At 44.1% G+C, this 23,577-nt stretch overlaps 2 protein-coding genes across 3 annotated transcripts; one reads left to right on the top strand and one right to left on the bottom strand.

The window, feature by feature from the left end:
- Positions 1–155: 155 nt before the first annotated feature.
- si:dkey-33c12.4 (uncharacterized protein LOC560112 homolog) lies at positions 156–8,724 on the bottom strand. 2 transcript variants are annotated; one of them, XM_061082512.1, is made up of 18 exons: positions 8,626–8,724; positions 8,379–8,425; positions 7,306–7,393; positions 6,765–6,907; positions 6,536–6,613; positions 6,401–6,451; positions 6,070–6,285; positions 5,481–5,693; positions 5,298–5,379; positions 5,121–5,211; positions 4,897–5,038; positions 4,620–4,724; positions 4,000–4,102; positions 3,726–3,906; positions 3,487–3,561; positions 3,106–3,208; positions 2,663–2,721; positions 156–2,580 (listed from the first exon to the last, which is right to left on the bottom strand). In XM_061082512.1, exons 1-18 carry the CDS (start codon positions 8,651–8,653, stop codon positions 2,442–2,444), a joined length of 1,944 nt encoding a protein of 647 aa, XP_060938495.1. In that variant the 5' UTR covers positions 8,654–8,724; the 3' UTR covers positions 156–2,441. The 2 variants fall into 2 exon arrangements, with proteins under 2 accessions (XP_060938495.1, XP_060938497.1); XM_061082514.1 differs by having other exon boundaries at positions 5,298–5,352.
- Positions 8,725–10,660: 1,936 nt separating this feature from the next.
- On the top strand, positions 10,661–23,526 carry alms1 (ALMS1 centrosome and basal body associated protein). Its single transcript, XM_061082184.1, has 20 exons — positions 10,661–10,835; positions 11,188–11,308; positions 11,419–13,234; positions 13,371–13,530; positions 13,637–14,755; positions 15,078–15,233; positions 15,345–15,358; positions 15,629–15,817; positions 15,904–16,009; positions 16,272–16,628; positions 17,257–17,379; positions 17,961–18,116; positions 19,497–20,458; positions 20,755–20,872; positions 20,987–21,205; positions 21,316–21,557; positions 21,921–22,077; positions 22,176–22,233; positions 22,694–22,793; positions 23,259–23,526. The coding sequence occupies exons 3-20, from the start codon at positions 11,432–11,434 to the stop codon at positions 23,301–23,303; spliced, it is 6,084 nt and encodes a 2,027-aa protein (XP_060938167.1). The 5' UTR covers positions 10,661–10,835; positions 11,188–11,308; positions 11,419–11,431; the 3' UTR covers positions 23,304–23,526.
- The last annotated feature ends 51 nt before the right edge of the window (positions 23,527–23,577 follow it).

The raw sequence follows: 23,577 nt of genomic DNA, 5'->3' as shown, positions 1-23,577 counted from the left end.
GTGATTTTTGAGACACTTCTGGTGAAACTGTTGATTGCAAAAATCTAATATCTTGATATTTTACAGGGAAGTGAGGGAATCTCTGATGAGATAAGTGTCTCCTCATATTTGTTTAGAAATCACTTTGGTGTAAACACACAGAGGCCAACTCCAAGTTAAAGTCTTTAATCTCCCAAAGTTTATTCAAGTATTTCAGTAAAAATTCAATTTCAAAAACATTCAAGTTACATTTATGATAAAACAAAACAACCTTAAACATGTATTTAAATAGGAACACTCAGAAATCCAGCAAAATCGTTTTCAAGACCAACAATAACTGTTCTGTCACCAGAATCTGATTAAAAGAAATTGCACATTTTTGGCAAAGAAATAAAAGAAGATCTCAGACCATTTTAAGTTTTAAATCAGAGGAAAAGCTCAGACTAATCAGCTCAGACTGAAAAACGACTCAGACTTTGGCTGAAAATGTCTCATCAGTCACAAGATGTTAAAATACAAAGACAAAGTCCCTCCAATAATTTGTGGGTGAATAAAACATGAACAAACGTTGGTGTGTCCAGTGTGAAGTGTCCCTCCTTTAAAAGCCCTGCTGGGGAGGTTCTGGTTGGATTGAAGGCGTGTGGAGCCCAGCAGCTGCAGAGGAGCATTTATTTTGGCTTCCTGAGAGAATTAGACTGTTGACTTGCAGCGTGACTCAGCTTCTCCCTCTCGTCACATCAACAGTTTATTTACCAGCGCCGAGGAAACCACAGAAATTAGAATAAAAATTTGATTACGTGTCCCCGGCGCTCACAGAGATGCATTCAATTACCCCCGGCTGAAAAACTTCTCTGGAGGGAGTGTGTGGGATTTTTTTGCTGCATCGCCATATATCAAAAAGCAAAGAGTGGGAGAGCAACCTGCCGTGTCAGCTGGTTAATTTCTGTCCCTGTGTGTTTCTCTGTTTCCTTTAGGGGAAGAGAAATCCGTTAAAAGCTCTAAGAACCAGGCGGCCTCCGTTTTACAAGACACGTTTCATCTTCCTGGTGTTTGCTTTGCTTAAGTCGGGGATTGGCTCTGTACGTCGGTTCCTGCCGGTCTGTGAACACTGAGCTCTTATCAGTCTTTATCTGCATTGGAACAGGTTTCTAGTGGGGCAGAGCCGGGCCGACCAAGCAGATTAAATATAGAGCCTTTTTGCAAGTTGGTGATATATCAACCACATGTCCCAGTGCTGCCTGCGGGTTCAGGCAGAGTTCATGTTATTAGTGTTACAGGCCTTTCATGCTCTCAGATCCCACACAGATCAAAAGGGCTTTGTGAGGTATGCCACCAGCGGCCAATTAATGCCCACGAGTCCAGCTGCTCGGCCCTGAAGGTCCAGACCGAGCTCCTTCCACAGCTAAACGCCAAAAACCTGTTCCCTCCAGAGCAAACTCTTTTCCAGGCGATTATTCAGCTCTTTGGGAAGATTTTGTAATTCACATTACAGACGTTGCATAACCAGAGTCGCAGGAGTGATCCTGATCTGCTCCGAGTGGAATAACAAACCTGCCGGGCTGAGACGGGTCTACAGTGAACAGCCTGGAGGGAGGCCGAGGAGGGAGAGGCTCAGAAGAAGCCTGTGTAAATGAAATCTGAGGGACCACAGTCATTCTTTATAACTGTGAAGGGCTTCTGACAGAAGGACACTGCAACAGGATACACAGCTGCTGCCGGGATTATTCTGGTAATGCATTGTGGGTGGGACAATGAAAAACTCTCATTCTCAAGTCAGGCTTCCTCTGACCTCGTGGTGACGTCCCAAATTAGGAAGATTTGCACGAAAGATTCAGAATCTGTCTTTAGCCTTGAGACCGACTTTATATAATTATTAGTGTTTGGTCCTGTTAGTGTGGACATTAACACACTTAGTGCTGAGGCTTCATCTTTCCACCTTGAACAGATTCTCCAACAAGTCTGAGCTTTTTAAAGTTCACAGATAATCTACATAGCAACTGAACTGACCCATAGAACACATCAGACCAACAGTGTCCCTGCAGGTTACTGAACAGATTCAAAACTAAACACGGCTCCTCAGATGTGCCAAAGCAAAACTTCTCATCAATCACAGCCTTTAAAACGAAAGCAGCAGTTTGTTGAGGGATAACAGTAATGCTGCCACCTAGTGGTGACCAAAAGTCCACAGAAAAACATCTTATATCTCCAGTTTAAAATTAACAAAATGCAATTAAGAAAAGATCGAGTGATTGAACAAAACCTTAGAACAGATAAGAGCACAAATAATCCCTGATAAAATGGCAAAGGAACGCCCGTAGCTTGAGGTGTGTTGATGTAAAAGGCACATTCTCTTCTGTGACGGCCGTCGTGCTGATGCAACAAAATGTTAAAATCCAAACACATTTTCTTTTCCTGCATCTGATTGTCTCGAGAACCCCGCCACCAGAGTCACGTTTGATTTCCTACATGTTGTTGAATCCCAGTCGACTGTTGAATTTCTTACGGTCGATGTTCTTGTTGTCGGGGACGTGTCTGAAGGTGCAGTCCTGCCTCGTGCAGCCGCTGGTCCTCCAGAAGAAGCACTCCTTCTTGCCCATACCGCTACGGCGAGAAAAACAACTTGTCACTTCACGGGTTCAATTTTTTCATGAAAGGAATACAAATCTACACAGATTGTTCTTACCTGCTTTGGCCTTTGAAGGAATATCGCACATGGATCACGAGCCCTTCGAACCCCATCCCCTGAAGAGGAGACAGACCGTTTCACATTTTAATGGGTCTTTACTTCTGCAAGTGAAACTCTTTGTACCCTTTATACTAACAACACTTCTTAACTATTTAACTACTTGTATTATGTCTTCTGTGTAAAAGAGCAACTGTTAAACTAGGGGTCTTGCTGATTAAGATTCATCACTCCATCCATAAAAATATTTATAACAAAGCTTGTCCAACAACTTCTTTCTTTCCAAAACCAGTTTAGTGTTTTAAAGTGACTTGTGAGTGAAAATGTTCCTGTTATTCTGATGGTTGGAAAATGAATGAACGTTCACTCTCGGCTTCGTCCTGCAGAATGTTTCATCAGAGGCCAAATCCTGTAATTTGCTAATGTTTAAATCAATGACATACATCAAAAGACTCGATGGCTAATTCACAGTCGTCCTGTCTGGTGTAGTTCACAAAGGCACATTCGTGTTCCAGCATTATCTTGATGCTGTAGATCTCTCCAACTCTGAGGAAGACAAAATGGAGAGTTGTGAGTAAATCAGCCGAGCAAAATGGAAACGTAAGCTTTAATATATATGATTTAGTAGAGACTGTGAGGTTCTTCTTCTACGGCACTTGACTGAACGATTGGTGCCATCAAGCTCATTATAATCACATAACAGTAGTGGATAGAAATGTTCTTTGTTTAACCTAAAATATTTGAGTGAATCTCCATAAAAATCACAAGAGTTTGAACAGAAGCGTGTCGAGAGGCGTGAGGAAGCTCAGGCTGTGGAACTTCACCTGCTGAAGAGCTCATGAAGTGAATCGTAGGTGACGGTCGGAGCCAAGGCGCCGACCCAGACGGAGTAGAGCTGCCTTTGTGCAGAACAGGAGAGACAAAAAAAACAACAATTGTAAATTATACTGCACAGCGGGACCAAAGAGTCAAATCACCCTTTACTCAGAAATGTGATCAGTGCACATCTGCACATCAGTTTTTTTCAAATTCAGTTCAGATGTTTTACAAACAATGATCTTACGGTTTCGGATAATTCCTCGGATGAGGAGTCGGCGAGTGAGACTGCGATCTGTTCTGCAGCGGAGAAGAAGTCCGAGCTGGCACTTTGACCCGCTGCGCTCCAGAATGATTGGCTTGTGCCTCCTTGCCATCTTCTGCCTGCAGCCAGATTACGTCTGCATCGTACACGCTGTAACCGGTACCTGAAGAGAGCGAACAGTCGAACCGCTCAAGCTACAGGATAATCATCAAGTTGTCTTCACGGATTTCATCTTTTGGAAAGACTTGACGTTTACCTTGGATAGGATTGTGTGCATCATGCAGAGCTGCAGCAGCTGCCAGTAGCGTGGCGTGATCCTTCAGGGCCTCGTTGCTCTCTGCCCAGCTGTAGCCCAGTCCCTGAAGTGAAAGTGCAAAGACAAACTCTCACACTGACACCATACCAGCAGGCAGATGTCAAGGCTACATCCTCACACAAAGAAGTGTTACAAGAATATATACGCAAGAAAATACATGCAACAGAACACCATGGACTCAAATATTATAATGCAAAAGACGACAAAAAGCCAGTTTGAGCAAATGGGTTTTCAGTGAAGCGAAAACATATGAAACATATATCGTCAATATCCCATATTATCAGATTGTTTCTGATACAGAACTAAGAGGCTTGCGTGCACAGACGCATTTAAGCCACAACCGGATCTAGAGGAAGAAATTAAACTATTGAGTTCAATATAAACTGAGCAGAGGAAACATTTAACAAACTGCTCGAACAGCAATCCGTTTAAAAACTGCAGCATCTAAAGCTTTCATCCAAGCATTCAGGGTTTTCAGCTCTGTCCCAAATCTACAAACTTCTTTTCAAAGTAAGACTTTTCCCCCTTTTTTGAAGCACATAATAAAAATGTTTTCCTACCATGAGGTACAGCGTCTGTGCTCGTTTGGACTCTTGCTTGGCTTCAGCACTGGAACCGTCCAGCTGTAGCACCTTGTCATAGACCAAAAAGGCCTCGTAGTATTTCTGCAGAGGACATTAAAAGCAAGGAGGACTTTAAAAACACACATTGCGGGTAAAGCTGCTAATGCTACAGGTGTTAAATGTGTGAATGAAACAACGACATTACGAGTGTTCTGAGTATCTGTATCTAAAAGCACAGATAGTACAACGCAGTGTTACAGGAGCAGGGATTCACCTTGAGCCCACACAGAGCTTTCCCCTTCCTGAATAAACCTTTTATCCAGTTTGGTTCCATGCTGAGCGACAGATCAGCATCTCTCAGAGCATTTTCAAACTGCTGCATTCTTTCATAACAGAGGGACCGATTTCCAAACAACCTGAAACATAATAAATTATCAGTAGCTGCTCCTTCTGGGTGCTGTAATACAAGTTGCACTGAATTTATTTCCATGTTCTTACCTATATTCCCGTGGGTTGAATTTAATGGCGTCGGTAAAGCATTCAATCGCCTTCTCAAACATTCCAGAGGCCGCAAAACGATTCCCTGTACCTGGAAGGACGGTCGCCATCTGGTGAGTTCGGTGCTTTCACATGTTTGTTTAACATCAAAGTGTCAGGAAGGAAAATATAACTCACCAGCCAGCTCTCTGCTTATTTTTGCATACTCCTCTGCGGCTGTATCCGTTGTTTTCTGTTGTACGTTCTCTTTTTGTAATTGCTAAAAATGTTCAAAGTAAGACAACGAATTACAATTTCAGCCTTTTACTTTGAAACATTACACAAATAAATAAAAAAAATGTATGTTTTGATTGCTCCCACCTCTTCATTGGGTTCATTTCTCTTTTCCTTTTCCTTTGGAACTTCAGGATTTTCCACAACTTTAGGCTCCTCCTCCACAACTTTAGGCTCCTCCTCCTCAAGCTGCAGAACTTCAACTAATCGGCTTATTCCCTGCATTTCCTGTGCAGGCTTCTGGTTACACGTCTCCTCGGGCATCGATTTAACAGCATATGAATTATTGGAATCAAACTCCTGTGGGCGACAAGATGAGGTGGTTGTTTCAGGATAATCATTTGTAGAGTGACCTCGTAAAAAACTCACGTCACTCCCGACATTATGACTCAGGATTAAGACACTGCAAACAGATGCTGATAGGACTGGGTCAACACTGACCGTCAGTCTGAGGCTACTGAAGTTTAGAATTTCCTAAAGATCTATATATCTCTAATCCTGAACACGTCATCTATGCTTTAACATATTTCAGATTTTGTCCTTGTTGATGTGGACGTGTAACCTCGCCACCTTCCATTTGAAAACCATCTTAATGAAACCTTGCCTCACTTTCAAGGAGACAAGCACATTAAAATAACATGCACACAACAGAGAAAAAAGTACATTTGTCACAAACCTTTTCCTTTTCATCTTCTTTTACTTCTTCTTTCTTATTAATTGTAGCAAGATTTTCTTCTCTATTATTAACAACGCTCCTTTCCTCATCTCCGGCAGCTTTGGTTTCATTTTGAGTTTTATCACATTCTGGGGATTTATTTGCTTCTGTATTATTGTCAGTAGAAGGATTTTCTTCCGGATTTTCAGAGGAGTCGGAGTTTCCTGGTTCTTCCTCCTGAAATGACATCAGAGCAGCCATGAAACAGCTTCGCAGTCTGGATTCGATTTCTGAACATTTAGACATATTTGTTAATCATAATTCATAGCAATATGAGTAACAGAAGACTTACTGGTAAATTGACTGTATTCTCCTTTTCTGATTGTTTCTTTTCCTTTCGACGCTGGAGCAGAAAGAATAAAAACTGTAGTGAGACTTTGCCGAAAGAAAAAACAACAACATGAAGCAGAATCACATCAACACTCACAGTCTTTTTACGCTTGTTCTTCTGCTTTTTCTCCTTGGATCGCTCTTCTTCTGCTTTTATTTCATCTTTATCATCCTTCTGGGGGGGGGGAAAGAAAAAAAAATTCACCTGAATACAATGTGCTAAATAAATACATAGATAAATATACTACTGTTTAGACTTCTTAAATCTGTACAGAGCATAAAAGCACAGAAGGCCTCCAGCTACAGCTGAAAGAGAAATGCATTACCTCATCAGTGCTTTTTGTCGTTTGGAACTCTTTAGACTGATGAGCAGCTTTCTGTTGCTGAAAATAATCATCTTCATCATCATCATAATCGCTGACGTCTGAATATGAGAGGTCTTCTTCGGGGAAGAAGGGCTTAGAATCATCTAAATATAACAAAAATACAGCGTGTGAACAAACACATCATATGAACCCTGAAAGACATTTTTATCATTGAACATAACAGTGTGAACAATAATACAATCTAAATGCTCTCAACTAGATTGAAAGGTACTAATGGTGATAATGAGTAATAAACAGGATCTAGATTAGACTGCTGCAACATTTACCTCAACTGCACTGTCTCAGTGGACTTTGGACGTGTCTTTATTTCTTTATTAGCCAATTGATAAATCCTGGCGATTAATTATTATATTGCACAATCCAGGTCGTGGTGCACATTGATAACCAGGACCCCGGTGCACCACCCAGCCCTGGTTAAAGGTCTCATCTTTAATTCTATTCTCCACCATCACTTTGAGAGTCAGATCAGAAGAAGCCTTACTGAAGACGCCAGTGGATATGATTTGCATGAAGTGATCGGCTCCTTGAATGCGCACCATATTGGACTTCAAGAAATCGGCCATGGCATCCTGAAAGGGAATAAGAACAGAAGAGAATTAAAGAAGAGAAATTCCTTCATGTCCAAACCCGGGGGTGGATTCAGGAGTTTTATATTCACTGCGCAGTGGAGACACAACAAGGTAAAACCATTCTGTCTGATGGTCAGAGGGAGGTTTTATACCACAACACGAAGGCCACCTGGACCGGCTAGCTTACAATACAGGGAAGTTGATGGAGAGATTTAAAACAGGTATCGGTCAACTATGCAAAACAGTTGAATGTCATGTAGAGAAGAAGGAAGTTGACGTCGATGCGACAACAAAATAAAATGGAAATTACTTGCCTGAAAGAAAATGAAGCAGCGACTATTCCATAATCAATTGTTCAAATATCTAACAACAAAAATAACTATACCAACTTAATTTAGAAGAAGACAGAGGAAGGAACCAGTAAGAGACGTTTGAGTGTGTTAACTCAGGCCACAACACAGGGCTGACATTTTTATTTAATTATATTCTATTAATTCAAGATTCAAGATTCAAGATTTTTATTGTCAAATGAACAGAGATAACATGAAGTAGTCACTGTCAATGTAAAAAAGAATAAAATAACAATGAAATAGAATATCAAAAATTTAAAATAGAAAATAAAATATATACATCTAAATATATATATTTACAGATGAATGTTCAATTTGTGCAGTAGTGCAAATATTCAAATATGCTTGTTATGGTGCTGGTGCAAATATGCAAATATTCCAGGGTGCTGGTTTGGTGGAGTTATGCAGTTCAGAGGAGTTTAAAAGTCTTATGGCCAGGTCATGATTAATGATGATAAGACATTCCTAACCAGTGAATCAACAACAGCATCATCATCATTGTGTTGTGGAAAGTGGACCTGACGACGTGTTACCAGCAGGAGACAGCGAACCAGAAAGACCAGTTTGTGTTCCTCCATCCCAGTAAACACACAACCATAGACTGTAAACACACAACCAGTGTTAATCCCACTCACCTGTAACATTGAGGCGTTTACATCGTCTGTGGACTTGTGAGCTGCACCTGACCGGAAGGGAACAGGAGCCAGTAAAACACGTGTCAATAACAGTAACGTCACAACCTCGGCTAGCTAGCTAAGCTAACTGGTAAGCTAACTAGTAAGATCACTGATAAGCTAACTGGTAAGATAAGTGGTATTGCTTTGGCTGGGGCAGACACACAACGCTAAGCTAACAAGTTAGCACAGCTACATGCACTCTTACCTTTAGCTTGGTCCTTCCGTTCCGCCATGACGCTGCTGTTTATTGAGTTTAACGTTGAATTAGCTTGTTAGCAGGCTGTTACTTTCACCGGTCACTTCCCCTCTGCTCCTCCGCGTTGACTTTAAACCAAGATAAACAGGTAGATAACCCCGCCCCCTGTGAGAAGCATCAACTAATGAGCGGGCTTCGTTCTGCTTCAGGGGCTCAGATTGGATGTCTTCACCTGTCAGTCACAGTAAAGAGGCGGGGTTTGAATGCAGAGATGTGCAGATGAGTCAATAACTGAAGAAACAGGATTATTTAAATTATATTATTTTGTCATAACAGGATTACATGTATTATAATAGGGTTGTTATATTATGATTGTAATAATATTGTATTATTTAGTTTTATTTCAGGATGTTTTTTTCATCATGTGAAACAAATAATGGAGAGTTTTGAACTTGATGTTGTACAGAGGAGTGTTAGGATCAGCGCTAATAAAAACAATTATATTAATGATAGAAGAACGTTTGTCTTTCCTGTTTGTATATCAAGAATGAAGTCAAAATGTTGAGGAGAAATAAATGAAAAAAAGTCAGAGATAGGATTTCTGAAGTAAATGTGTACTTCTTCTCACTCCTCTTCGAATATGAAGATTAAATCATTTTAAGTGGTTGATTTTTTTCTCCTCATCACTGTTTGTAAATAAAACTTTTTCTGTGGATTTTTTCACTTGTTTGTATAATTTCAAATTTTGTATGTACATATTCGAAATAAACAATAATTAATTACTTATTCATAATATTATTACTATTATTATGATTATTAAATGACTTATGAACACTTAGTGAGCTGTACTACACTTATATTGATCTGTGAAATAACCATGCAGCCACTCTTTTTTATCGCCGAGGAGTGATGCCTCTGCTCTATAAACGATCTTTGATGTCTTTCAATTTTCAAATCCTTCCTCGCGCGAGCTTCCTGCCTAGCGACGCTCCATGGTTACGAGCGGCAGGAAGCGCGCTCACGGTGGCGGACTGGGAACAACAACAACAACAACAACATGAACGCGGGGCCTCCGGAGGTTGTTTGTGTCTCTAACTCAAATGTTGTCGTTTTGAAATGTGACCCGATTATTGACTCGTTCTTCGGGTAACTTCTCCCGGAAGTGCCGGGTCACGGTTCCCCAGCGTTGGCGGCTGTCAGCGGTTAGCTAGCTGCTAGCTGTTAGCTGCTAACGGCTATGCTAGGCCGTTAGCTAACGTAATGGCCGACTTGTGTCTGTTAAACTCGAGCTTCCTGTTTGGTTAAACACACGGTGTGTGTGTTGTGGGTCATGATGACAGAGTGTGTTGGTGTAAACCAGTTTAAAGGTTAACTGGTTTGTCACCAAGTTAACTCCCAGTTTAACCTGTTGCTTCCGAGCTGACTTCCAAGGTTCCGTGTGTGGAGATTTAGCTTAAAACGGATCAGTTTGTGAATATTAAATAATCCAAGTGGTGTTTTCACTCGTGTGAAATCATCTAAACTTTATGATTAAAGCTTAGATGATTTCTAATGTTTAAATACTTTATATTTACATCGGCAGCGGTTCCTCTCTACGGAGGCCGCCATGTTTATTTTTGGACAGTTGCTCAAACTGGACAAACTAAAGCGATTTGTTATCCTGTGAATTTGAAAAGTGCAAGAAATCAAGAGTACAGGATAAAACCGGATGTAGTATTAATACTAGATGTGATTTGATGAATGTGATGAATATTTAAGTCTGATCTGGTTTAATGAGGAGAGTCGTGATATGAAGGGACAGAATGTGACAGAATGTGACAGGGAGGATGATCCTGGAGTGAAGGTTCTCTGCTGTCTGACCAGCAGGTTGTAGAGGATGTGCATGACAGGATCCAGGCTGCATCACAGAGTTGTGTTACAGCGAGTTGTCGTTTTCAGCTTCCATGGAAACAGCTCCTTCTTCTCATGTTTGCTGGGACACGGCTGTGAGGAATGGCACTGACAGTAACGGTGTATTGGTTTGTTCGGTGATTCACAGAGAGAGGAGTCATCTCTTCAGCTGCCGGCGGATAGCGATGGAAGTCGGTCTGTTGGAGAATCCTCCGTGAATCAGCCGGGACCTCCAAGTCTTCCTGGAGCCGGACAGGACCAGCTGGAGCCTACACTGGAAAGAGATGATTGGGGGCCTCTACAGCCCAGTGGAAGCTCTTCGCAGCTGGGTATGTGCATTCAATAAAAGCAATGAATTTCACTCTCTCCTCTCCTCTTTAAATAATACATTGGATACAATTTGATGATGCAGCATTGATGTATTACTGTAAATCTGTGTTGTGACTCAAAGAATAAAATATCCTTTGCAGTGTGTTTATGTAAATGTATCTGTGACATAGTATCTGTGTACGTGTGTAAAACCTCATTTCATTTTCTTTTTAATAATTCATCGCCTTGTATCTCATCATAATGAAAAGTTTGTGGCAGTTAACGTTAATTTTGAAGGATTTTTATTCCGTCCTAAGTTGGATGCCTGTTCATGTTGCTTGTAATTAACGTCAGTATTTTCTGTGTCCTCAGAATTTCAGGACAGTAACTTGTCTCCAGCTCTCTTCCTCCTGCCTGTAAACTCTCGAGTCGAACGCAACTTTGCTGAATATTCTTTATTCCAACAAAGTGACCATGAATTTGCCCCTTTAAGGTAAAAAAAAACCCAAACAATTAAAAGCGAATTCCTCGTTCTGTGGACATGGCTTTCTACATTAAATGATGAGAAATTAAAATTTTTATTACTTAATTTACTTTTTCAAGGGCGTACCCGGACATGTCCATGGCGTCGGAGAGATTCACCTTTCAGCCCCAGGATGGCACCACTCAGGCGTCTGAGCGCGGCTCACTGTCCCAGCACCCTTTGGCCCAGGCAACCATCCTTTCTGAAGAAGGAACGAGCAGCAGCTGCTCTCTGTCCCAGCACAGTATGCCACCAGAGGAGGAAAGCAGGCAAGAGGAAATGATTCCCTCCCGACTGACTGACCTGCAAGCATATGATGTTGGTGGCAGAGAGAAGGACTCTGAGACACTAACAGACCTTAAAAACAAGCTTGCAGCTATAGATGATGACACCTTGTTTCTGAGTAAGGACATCCCTGCCCAGCATCTTCTGGACATCCTTCAGAAAGATATTGGCATGCCGAGCAGCAGTAGTAGTGCGCTGTCCTCTGCCTCTGTGATGTCTGTCAAGAGCATTACATCTTCTGTCCAAGAGTCTAAAAGCTCTAAAACTTCCAAACCAGGAATTCCCCAAAGCTCGGCTACAAGAGAAGGTCCACCTGGTGAAGCTTCTCTGCCCAGGCAGCAGACGCAGCAACCTGACCCGTCACAGACGCTGTCATCTGAGGCCTGTAACATCACCATGGGTTCCCGCAGCACGCAACCGGACGACAGCAGTGAAGCGTTGTACAGGGAGCTGCTGTCTGAGGCTGAGGGGCAACGCAGCAGAGAAGCTGGAGCTAAAAAGCATCAGCAGAAAAGTGCTTCACCACCTGCTCAGATTCGTACAGAGACATCCACTGGCAAGCCGAGTGTGACTCGGAAAAATCGGAGTGACCTGCCATGGACCGGGCCGTTTTCATCCGGTGTGGAAAGGCTGCACAGAGAGCAAGACCTCTGGTCCTCAGGGAACCAGACAGGGGTCGATGGGTCCTACCTGGGTTTCCTTCCACAGTCTCAGTCCACTCCAGGGGTTTTCAAGGCCCCACCCAAATCCAGTGTCAAGGCTACATTAGGGAAACTGTCTGCAATAGAATCTGATAAAGAAAGCTCGTATCAATCCAGGACTGGGATATCTCCACAGCCAGCTGTTCCTGAGCCTGACGTCCAACGTCCAGACTCAGCAGATCAGTGCCACGAGGAACATACCTCTGCAAAGGTCCAGTCTCTTCCTAGTCTGAACTACATTCAGAAAGTAGACGCTTGGAGGACGAATCAGAGCTCTGGCAGCACGTCACTGTTTGACAGTCTGGCACTGCAGGGATTTTCTGGCGTCTCTCCTAAAAAGAAAGCGTACGATGCCGTGTCCGACTCCCTGAATCGCATCCTCAGTGAGCAGGTGCGGAGTTTACAGCAGCCTCCTGTTTCCAGTGCTCCCAACGAGAGTGTCACACAGAAATCCTCAGAAGCTCCTTCTGGCTCCTCCTCTCCGAGAAGAGGGGAGACAATGGGCAGTGCGCCCAGTGACAAGGATACCACTGGGTCTGCAGCAGGACCCTCCAGCTCCCCCTTTGTCCGGTCGCAGTCCCACTCCTCTATTAGCACAGTGGTCATGTCGGCCCAGAAAGAAAAGAACGAGACTCAGGACGATGTTCATCATCATCAGCCGAGTGTCTCAGCTCAGCCCTCACCTCTCGTGAACCTCGGTCAGTTCAGTGACGTGTCAGTCGATCGAGATCTTACACTCTCAAGTTCCCAAGAGAGTTACAACAGTGGAGTTAAATTAGGAACTTCTATCGGAGCTTCTTCTGTCACCAGCCTGGAGGTGGATAACTATGCCCCCTACTGGACTTCTAAACTGCGGTCAACACCACCTCTGCCCGGACCTCGAGAATTCAGCATCGAAGAACGAATTCCGGTAACTGAAAAACTGTAAATCCTTCTAAAACAAGCAAGATTTATTTATAATATGTTTTGGACTGGAACACTTATTTTGTTGATTCACATTTCAGCAGATCTTCAACTAAACTTCCTCTTTCTGTTGCCCTTGTCAGTTGTATCTCCACAACCTGGGTATCGACCAGTCTCCCTCAACAATATTAAATCCTTTTGCACCCAGAGGCCCAATCAGAGAACCTGAATTCTCTCCCACTGATCTCAGTACAATTAAAGGATCGATCGGAACCCCGTCCAAGAGCACCCAACCCTCTGAAGGTAATATTTCACCCCATACTAGATCGGCTTTAACTGTTTTGCAAATGTTCTTTTTGATAACCGATACAGAACCATTGTGGCTAATTTAAAAAAACTATATTTTCAGGTGGCAGTCCGTGTAAAGGAGAGTTTTCCAGGTCTAGTATTCTGTCAGTGGATTCTAGCATTTCCATTCCGTTCAGCATTGACAGTCTTGGTCCGGCCGTATCGATCCCAGAGCCGACCAAGCGAGCATCTCCTCCATCTGATGCTGAAGCCGTCCAGACTGAACGCAGACTGACACCAGCCTCCCAGCGTGAGGAGGATTCCCACTCCTCCACATTGCATCTCAGCCAGCAGCAGCAGCAGCAGGACGACACTCTAACCAGCAGTCAGAATACCTTCCTGCCAGGAGAGAGGTTTGACTCTGACCTCTCATCGGTAACTCAGGCGAGGAGCGAGGGAAGAGATTTGGAGTCTCCCTTGCAGACAAGTCGTAGTTTGGAGGAAAGTGCAGAGGATTCTTTTGTTGGCTCTAAGGCCTTAGAAATCAATAATCTGCTCTCTCAGTCGGATAAAGTGGTGTCTGCTGGGACTTCCTCAGCCTCCCCTGCAGCGACACGTCTGCTGTCCGACGACGACTTGTTCCTCTCCTTCAGGAAGAGAACCAGTAAACTCCAGGACTCCTCGTTCTCCGGAACCGAAGACCCCAGAACCCGTTCCTCCTCGCTGTGGGCCAGGTCGTCGTCTGACTCCATGCTAACCTCAGAAAAACCAAGGCAAAGCTCTTTAGGTCGGGAAAGCACGACCTCCTCATGGCAGCCTGATTATCCCTCCACACAATCTCTCACTACTGCACCTGCCGCAGGTTCAACCCTTGTTCTCTCCAAACCAGCCAGGCGGGCGGAGCCTGAAGGCTGCAGTGCTGCACCCCCCGACAATACAGTCCCAACACAACCACCAGTCAGCAAGTCTCCACCCGCTGTGAACCCACAGCAGCTCATCTCTACATCGACAGAGACGGCGGCTGCACTCGAGGTGGAAGAAGAGCCTGCGCCTGGAGGTCCTGCACAGAGCAGCTCCTCGTCCCCCCCCCCTGAGGACCCCGACCAGGGAGGGATGAGCGACGGGAGCAGCGAGAGCTCACTGGCAGTCAGAGTGGCCCAGTTACTCCAGAGTGAGTCTCCGGCCACCATGATGACCAGTACGTCCAGCATCACTGATCACGAGGAGAGCAAAGCCAGAGGTACGACCACTCTGAGGCTGTCAGGGCCTGAAACTACAGTTTAACAGTTTCTAGGACACAAGCATATTGGAATTGCTCATATTCTTTTTCTTCATTATATTCACGCCATGTTGATTTAAGCCTTTCAGGGTCAACTTTTACTTTATTCACTGATAAAGTCGAGACACAGTCAGTTTATAGTCGTGTAGTAAAGTGTAATGTTTTCATAGCGAACGTCAAATACTCTGTTTCCTCTATATGTGTATCTACACTGCTTCTGTCTGACTGCTTTGGTCAGTGCTCATACACAACCATGTCGAGCCTGTGTGTGTTTATGTTGCAGAGTGGATCAAACTGAAGGTGTCGGGTCAGCAGTGTGAGCCTCTGGAGTTGGACATAGAAGATAAAAGACGCATTGAAGAGATCATGAAGGAGCTGCTGTTAAAATTTCCCATGAAGGTAAAACAGCGAAAACATGTGAAACGCAGCAACCAGTCTAGTTTGAGCATTAGAGCACGAAGCAACTTTAAATCCTGATTTTTCAAACCATATCATTTGTATTTTAATATTCTAATGTCATTATCTCTCTGTCAACGTCTGCACGGTACAGGTCTCACAGTTAAGGTAACTGATGTGGTGGTTTGAAGTCTTTTATAGAAAACAGAGTGCTGTGAACTCTGCTTTGTTTGGTTTGATGGTTGCGTTGCTTTCTCCTGGCATGTCCGAGTTTTCCACAAACTCGTTCCTGCTCTGGATCCAGGTTTGGTTGCAGTGCTGAAACGTTTGAATGTGAATCTTTGTGACAGATGAGTGAATTCGCCGGATGAGGAACACGAGGACATTGTTTGGTCTCGTGGTTTGAAACAGTCTTTTGCTTTCTCTTTCTCCTTCCAGAGCCAGTTGAGTACAGATACAGAGAGCAGTGCAGAGTCCAGTTCCCAGAGGAGACAGGATCCACCTCAGCCTGCAGAGACGTTCACCTCCGACCAGCTGTCTCAGCCTCTGCAAGACCTCAGAACCAACCCGTCTGACTCCAGCGCGCGGCTTAGAGACCCTCATCGCCCAAACACTCTCGAAGCACAAGTACAGGAGATTGCTTCTCGAGAAGGAGTAACCCTCCCCAGAACAAACCCTCGGGCCCTCACGTCCATCTCCATCTCCACCTGCAGGCGCTCCACTTCCCTTCCTCTCTCCACATCACCTGCACCTCCCATCAGAACAGGCTCAGAGCCACTCCACCCGAGCGAGCTCTGGACAGCAGACGTTCACCTGAAAGTGAACAGACCACAGACATCAGGGTTTGAACCGGGCAGTCGTCTCTACACCAGAAAGCAGAGCTTACGTTCTCAGTTACTGTCAGGAAATCAGACGAGGCAAGATGCTTTGGGAGGTCAGTTTGAAAGCCTTCCTCCAGACTTGCAGATTTTAAATAGAGAGGATCAGCGAGATGATTTATTCATCTGGGACAGCTCTGTGTCTGGAGCCCACGGAGCTGAACGACCCACAGGTTCATCCCCCTCTGAATCTCCTGCCACAGCCGGTCACGTCTCCCATGTCCATCTCACTCTGTCCCCGAAAGCAGCTGATCCCAGCTTGGCCTCGGCTCCGAGCTCCAGTCGAGCTGGTGCAGCGACAGAGATTCCACGTAGAGAATTTGCTCTCCTCAGACACTCTCCATCCACACCCAGCAGCCCGGACGAAGGTGTGGGTCTGTCCAGCCCAGCAGAGTGGTACGAGAGCGGAGTGCAGAGGGAACAGCTTGAACGAGCAGACGCCTCCACCCTGTTTACATCTGTGGTTCCTACACGAGGAATCACCTCCACACCAGAAGAAGCCTTCACACCACGTCCCAGACCTGAGGATTCCAAAAGACCCTTAACCCACGAATCAGCAGGTTTGTCATGAAAAGAACTTTTAATGTGAGAGAACTGAGAAATGGACTTTTGTTCCTATTTACATTGTAGCAGGAGAAGTGTGGGAGAGAGGAACGTTCATTTATCTCTTAATCCTGTCGTGAATGAGGATTAAGTTCAATCTGGAGGATTTAGTTTTTAAGTCCAGGGGTAGAAACAAGTTGTGGCAGCGGAGTCGGGGATTAAAAGTGAGGCACCTGCATCCAATGATTGTTTTTCATGATAAATTAATCTGTAGATCATATTAGACTCATATTTAATCTGTGAATTTACAGTAAATAGTGAAAATGGAAACAGTTAAATAAAACAAAACTACTCTATTAAACTATTCTCACGTTTCAGAAGTTGTAATTAAATAATTATTAGTAAATAGTAATTATAAAAAGAAATTCACAAATACTTTGTATGATAACTTTTTGAGCCCTTGCAAAAAAACTAAAAAAAGTAAATGTTGTATCAGACCAGGAAGAAAACTGAATATGCTCTTGTGCTGTGAAATATCTGTGACGTTTGGGTTCATGAGTTCTAAGATGTGAAGATGAAAATGTTGAGATGAAAGTAGTTTATTCTAACTATTCTATTCTTTCCTGTTCCCTCTCTCTCCTGCAGCGGTGCCTGTCCTGTTGCCTTACAAACCCCGCGGCAGTGAGGAGCTCTTCTACGTCCCTCAGCTGGAATCGGACGTCTCCTCCACTGGTCCCTCTGACACCTCCATGGAGAGCTCACACACAGGTACCGCCCCTTTTCACTGAGCTGCTTTATCAACGTGTCCGACTGAAGATCTGATCATCATCTCACAAACAAACATTTAAATCAGGTTATTCCAGGTTTCACTCGGTTTTTCTTGTCCCGTTTTATAAAGTAGTTTTTGGAAAATCCCGTGACAAACTCTGAAACTTGAAATTGTCTTAAACACAGCAAAAATAAAAACAGCAAATTCGCAAAGTAAGGAATTAATGAGTCCAGAGGATTGAATTGACAGTTGAATAATCTGTGATGAACGAGGCTCTGCTCCCGTTTCCCCTGAGCCCGTGCGGGGCGCAGCTGCTCCATTGTAACGTACACCCGGCAGCACATCAATTATTCATGTTCAGGGGCTGGACCAGACAAAGGCAGAGCCGGGACCCAGCGGAGGGACAGAGGGGGGAGGGACAGAGGGGGGGGGCTGTCGACTCAACGTCTTTCAAACGTCTTCTGTTCAGTTCTGCCTGAAAATGAAAGGATTTGTCTCATTTTGAGCAGTTTCATTCGTCTGTTATCTCAGACATTAAGACAAACCACCAGGTAACAAACCACTTGTGAATTGTGAGCAGGCTCAGACGACGCCGTGGCCCCACGCTTCAGCAGCGAGGTCCTCGGGCGCCAGGACCCGGGGCTGGACCGCGGCGTCACCATCAGACACACGGAGGGCATCTACAGCAAGAGGCTGAGGACGGCCGCCGGCAGAATGCAACAACCTGGACACAGAGGTACGTCCACATCAGGTGTTGACTGAGTGAAACGAGCAATAATCACCAAGTCTGTCTTTAATAATAATACATTTTATTTATATAGCACCTTTCAAAACAGTGACAATGTGCTTTATATTTGAATATTTATTTATTTAAGCCTCGGAAGACACATTGAGGGATAAGACCCTCATTTTCAATGGTGCCGAGGGTACAATAAAAAAGTTGATACATTAAAAGTTAATACATTGAATAAATAGGAATGAAATAAATATGCATATATATATACACAGTAATACAAGGTATAAAACAATTCGTCAATAAAATACTATGGCAAAGTCAACTAGCAGTTACAGTCATTGCAGGAGAAGTCAGCTGTACATGAGACCAAGATAGAAATGAAGGCAAACAACTAAAAATTGTAATAAGAGTTACAGCAACAAACTAAATCAAACCAGCTATTGATTAAAATAGTCAGTTATTTGGTTAATATTAATATTTGTGTCACTCTGGTTGAATTAAATCATTATAACTAAATGTTGGAATTGCAAACATCTTGAGAAAGTGCTGATTATTTCACAATAGTTCCGATATTAGAACATAATTTGATCAAAGGGGAAAGAGTAATAATAAATGTACCGAAAGACTAAATTATCAAGTATTAAACGTTGGGTTAAGCAGATTATAAAGTTTATTCAAAGGTAAACAACTGTTGCTTTTCTGAAGTGTAGACGGACGTTTGCAAAGCAGGATAAAGCCTCTGAGGCCCCTGAAAACGGCTCATTACATTAGTCCACAGTTACAGCAAATTTGTTTGAACACCCTTAAATAATATGATCAATTATGTTCAGAAGACTAAAGACACCATGAGGGGGGGGGGGGTACCTCCTAACGAGGCCCCAGGACATTGTAGACGTCTGTTTGAAGACGAGATCCAGAGATTCACTTCGATGCATTTATTTTTTTTTTGTGATCAACTTTTTATTTTACTGAGAAATGTAGCAAGGTACAGATCAATGTTACAGTAATCAATAACAACATATATATTCACATGTACTCATACCTGTCAATGTTTATAGACACACAAAGGTAAACAATAAAGGAAAAATAATAACTAGGAATAAGTCAAATAATAAAATAGAAAAAATATATATATATGAAAATATTAAATAAACAAACACAAATATACAATAGGTCATTAATACAAAAACAATAACATATGTATGTAATAAAATCACAGGGAAATAAAATAAAATAACATAAATGAATAAAATAAAATAAAACTACCCCAAACACAAACCACCCACATCCCGGATCCAGCTTTTCGATGCATTTATTAAATATTTTTTTAAATCGGCTCTTTATTCGGTCTTAACACCTGATGTGTTTTTCTTGTTGCAGATTCCTCGGTGAGGGCAAATAAAAGCTCACAAACGAGCACAAGCCGAACTCCACGTCCGTCCCCTCAGGCGCCGCTGGCCTTCACCGGATCGTCTTTGTCACAGAACCCAGACGCCCGGGTGAGAGACCAGGGAACCAGCCCGATGGCGTCCACTCGTCAGGATCAGCCCGAGAGGAACCGCGAGACCGTTCAGCTGGTTCACCTGGAGCTGAAGCGCAGGACGAGTCATCACCTGGTCCAGAGCTCTGTCCCTCAAACCGGAGGAGACCTGCACCCGAGAGACGTCTCTGCCCCGGCCCCCCCACCCAGCAACACCAGTCTGGACGAGCTGTGGCAGAGGTTCTGCGAGCGCTGGACCATCGAGCAGAATCGTCCAACCAGCGTCCGAGAGGCGTCGCTGCTGCAGAGGCTGGAGTGTCTGTCCCGCCTCATCCACAGCAGGAGGAGAACCAACGGGTCGGAGCAGCAGGAGGAGAACCAGCAGCTCGGGAGGAGGAGAGAAGACGCCACGATGGAAGAGAAGAGGCCCAGCAGCAGAGAGGATGATGGGAGTTTACACGAGGAGAGGACCCCTCCCGTCCCTCATCAGGCCCAGCGAACATCTCAGCCTGCAGCGGAGACCACTCGCACCTCCTTCTCCTCCACTCGCTCCCACAGCTCCACCCACAGTCTGCTCCTCGGTCCCGCAGACAGAGACGGGTCGGACAGCTTGTCCACCGCGTCGGGCTCCGTCTCCAGCGTGGACACGGCCCGGCTGGTCCGAGCCTTCGGCGCCCACAGAGTCAAGCAGCCGAAGAGCGGCGCCGGCCTCGGGAAACTTTACAACACCATCAACAAGCAGAAAGAAGGGAGGGAACAGAGGAGGGGGGGGCACAGAGACCCCCCGCACCTCACCACGCTGTCAGAGACCACCGACGAGTCCTCGGTGCCGTTAGAGACCACCGGCGCAGACGTGTCCTCGGTAAGTTCAATATCCACCGACTGGTTCCTCTGCTCCTCACAACACCTCAAAGTTCATGGTTTTATGAAGACGTAAGTCTGAAAGAGACGGATATGATTTATATAATAATAAATATAGAGCATTATTAGAGCAGAAACTTTTAGTCTAAATATTAGAGCTTTAAATTTCCTTCAAAGAAAAATATTCAGATTAGTGAATTAGTTTAATTTCTGAGTCTGAATCCTGAATGAAAAGCCCAGAGATCAGTTCTCAGTTCTGTCACTGAACAGCTCTAACCTCTGGATGTTGCTCCTCAGGTTGCTGCTGATTCTGCGTCGTCCACCAGCACCTTCACCCCCCCATCCCACCGCGGACCCTCCAACACTCTGGCAGCAAAGAAGACGGTTAAACTGTTCAGCAAAGGCATCCAGACAGGTGTGATGAGCACTAGTTTAAGATCAGTTTCTTATATTTCAGGCTAGAAACATTCAACCACAGAGTTTCCAGCAACACCCACGAGTATCTGGCTTGTTTTTGTCTTTTTTTCAGCTAGCGACCTGGAGATCGTCAGAAACGCGACCCGGCGCCACACCAGAGACGTTGGAACCACGTTCCCCTCGCCTCATGAAACCAGAGCGCCGAGGCCGATTTCCTCTTCCTCACCCAGTGAAGGGAGAGGAAGAGGAGGGCAGGAGAATCCCTCTAAGATTCACTCCTCACAGAAACAGAGGAAGAGCAAGCGGAGCCCGTCAAAGCTTTATCCTGCAGGTACGACGACGACTTGTATCACATCTTATCTAGTTTGTATCATCAATATCTTAATGTTATTGTTTCTTTTTAATAGTTAAATGCCAGAATAAAAGACTGTTTTCCTCCAGGCGTCTCTTGGTTCATCTCCGCTGACGAGCTGCGCTCCGAGGCGAGGAAGGAGAACCAGCAGCAGCAGGAGGAGTCGGCACGGAGGCCGAGCACCGCCTGGTTCCAGCCGCACAGCCGGACCCAACCGTGGAGGGAACCGCTCAGACAGAGACAAGTCCACGAGGACAGAACCATTCATCACACGGAACCTGATCCCAGAACCAAGACCACGTCCTCTGGTCTGAAGCGCGTCTCGCTGCAGGTCGGTTTGTAGATTCGTCTTTTTCCTAAAGCGCTGACGTTCATCTGTAGGTGATTCAATTTAAATTCTAATATAGATTCTTTAACACATCTGATCTGTCATGAACAGTACATATTGGAAAGTTCTAACCTCTTCTTTTTAAAGTTTTCTACTTGGAAGAATTTCAGGGGAATTTTATACATTTCTATAAGAGAGCTGGTAGAAATTTAGGCAGAGATGAAGAACTGCGTGCAATGATACATTTTATGGTTAATGGTCAGTGCCTTCAACCTCATGCTTGGAAAATAGATGTTCACCTTTTTAAAACTCAATATTGTGGAAGAGAGAAAAGGTGGTTAATGTTCCTCCTCCTCCATCCTGCAGGAGGCGCTGGAGACGTGGCGCCCGGGCTTCATCTCTCGGTCCAGGCAGAGGGTGACGTGTCTGGCTCTGCAGGCGGAGGAGAGGAAGCTTCAGGCCTTCTTCATCGGAGAGAGAGACCAGCTCTTCGGCCAGGGGGGGGCGCCGCCGAGGCCTACAGGTACTGCACTGAATCGTTGTGTGGTGAAGAAGAGTGAAGGTTCTGGGCTCTTTAATAAAATGTAACTGGTGTGTGTGTGTTTGTGTTTGTGTGTGAAGGCACCGCTGGGATGAGGAGGGCTGTTCCCAGGAAGGAGATGATCCAGAGGTCCAAACTGTGAGTTCCTGCTCTTATGTATATATCGTTTCATTAGAGGAAATAGATGATTATAGATATTGAGCGATATGTAAACATCAGTAAATAGGAGTCTCATCATCTAAGACGCATGTGGTGCGAGTTTGTTTCCCCCTGACTTAGCCGATGAGCAAAGTTTTCCCACGTCAACACATCAGGCACCAGTTTGAACTTGAGGAGTTGAAATAGTTAGTTTCATGAAATCTGTGACCCTGCATTAGTGTGATCTCTAATCTAATCAGATCAATGACTATGGGCTAAGAGGTGGAAGTATGAACGTGTGTGTGAACAAGTGAATGGAACTCGTAAAGTACTTTGAGTGATTGATCAGACTGGAGAAGTTCTTTATGAGTAATGTCGATTCACCATTTGAAGACTTGTCTGAAACGTCAGCTGAAGTCTGGTTTTCAGACTTTTTGTCTAAACTGTGTTTCTCCTTCAGGATCTATGAGAGTCTGCCGGAGCAGCAGAGGAGGAGGGAGGAGGCGCGGAGGAAATCAGAATACAGATCTTACCGACTGAACGCACAACTCTACAACAAGGTACAACAAACACGCTCCTCATCCTGTTGCAATATTACTTATAATATTTTTGTTTTCATTACAATAACACTTACATCATTCCACTTTCTCCCCAGTACCTGCTTTTGTACAGTGTCTGTTTTGCAGGTTGTTTGGTTCTGTACTCTAGTGTACATAGTGTGATATTTTTTATTTTTTATTGTGCTTCGGCACTATTACTTAAATTTAGTTTTTCTCTTACCTGCTGTAACAAGTGAATTGTGTGTGAAAAGTGTGGATAAATAAAGAAATCTAATCTAATCTAATAATCCTGAACCTGACTCTGAACAGGAAGCTCTTAAATCTGTTTTAAACAAAGGAGAGAAGCAAATATTTGACTGGAGCTCATTTTCTTTAACACGATCCTGTGAATGTTTGTACATGAAACTGGAAGAAACTGATTCTTACAGATTTTAACTCAAGTTTTGTCTCATTTGGATTTTTCAGAGGATCACCACCCGAGTGCTGAGCAGACGAACAGCTTGGCAATGAGCGACATCTTCACTCTGATTGAAACCAGCAACATGTTTTAAAACTCTTTGTAAGAACAAAACTACCTTAATCCACTTTTATTTATGAACCACATTTTTACAGTTGGTATTTTATAGATTATGCTGAAAAGTAGAATTCTACTCGTGAACGTAAAATGTGATTTTAGTCGGTTTGACAGAAGAATTGTGTGTAAATGTGAAAATAAACCAGGTTTTTCTTTAAATTCTGCGACGTCCGATCTGTCCCTTTGGTTTGAGACACGAGTCCGACAGCG

The sequence above is a fragment of the Limanda limanda genome, chromosome 12 (assembly GCF_963576545.1).
Source record: "Limanda limanda chromosome 12, fLimLim1.1, whole genome shotgun sequence".
In the NCBI taxonomy this organism is placed as follows: domain Eukaryota; kingdom Metazoa; phylum Chordata; class Actinopteri; order Pleuronectiformes; family Pleuronectidae; genus Limanda; species Limanda limanda.
Note: the sequence above shows the minus strand (reverse complement) of the source record. Positions and strands in the feature narration are given on the sequence as shown.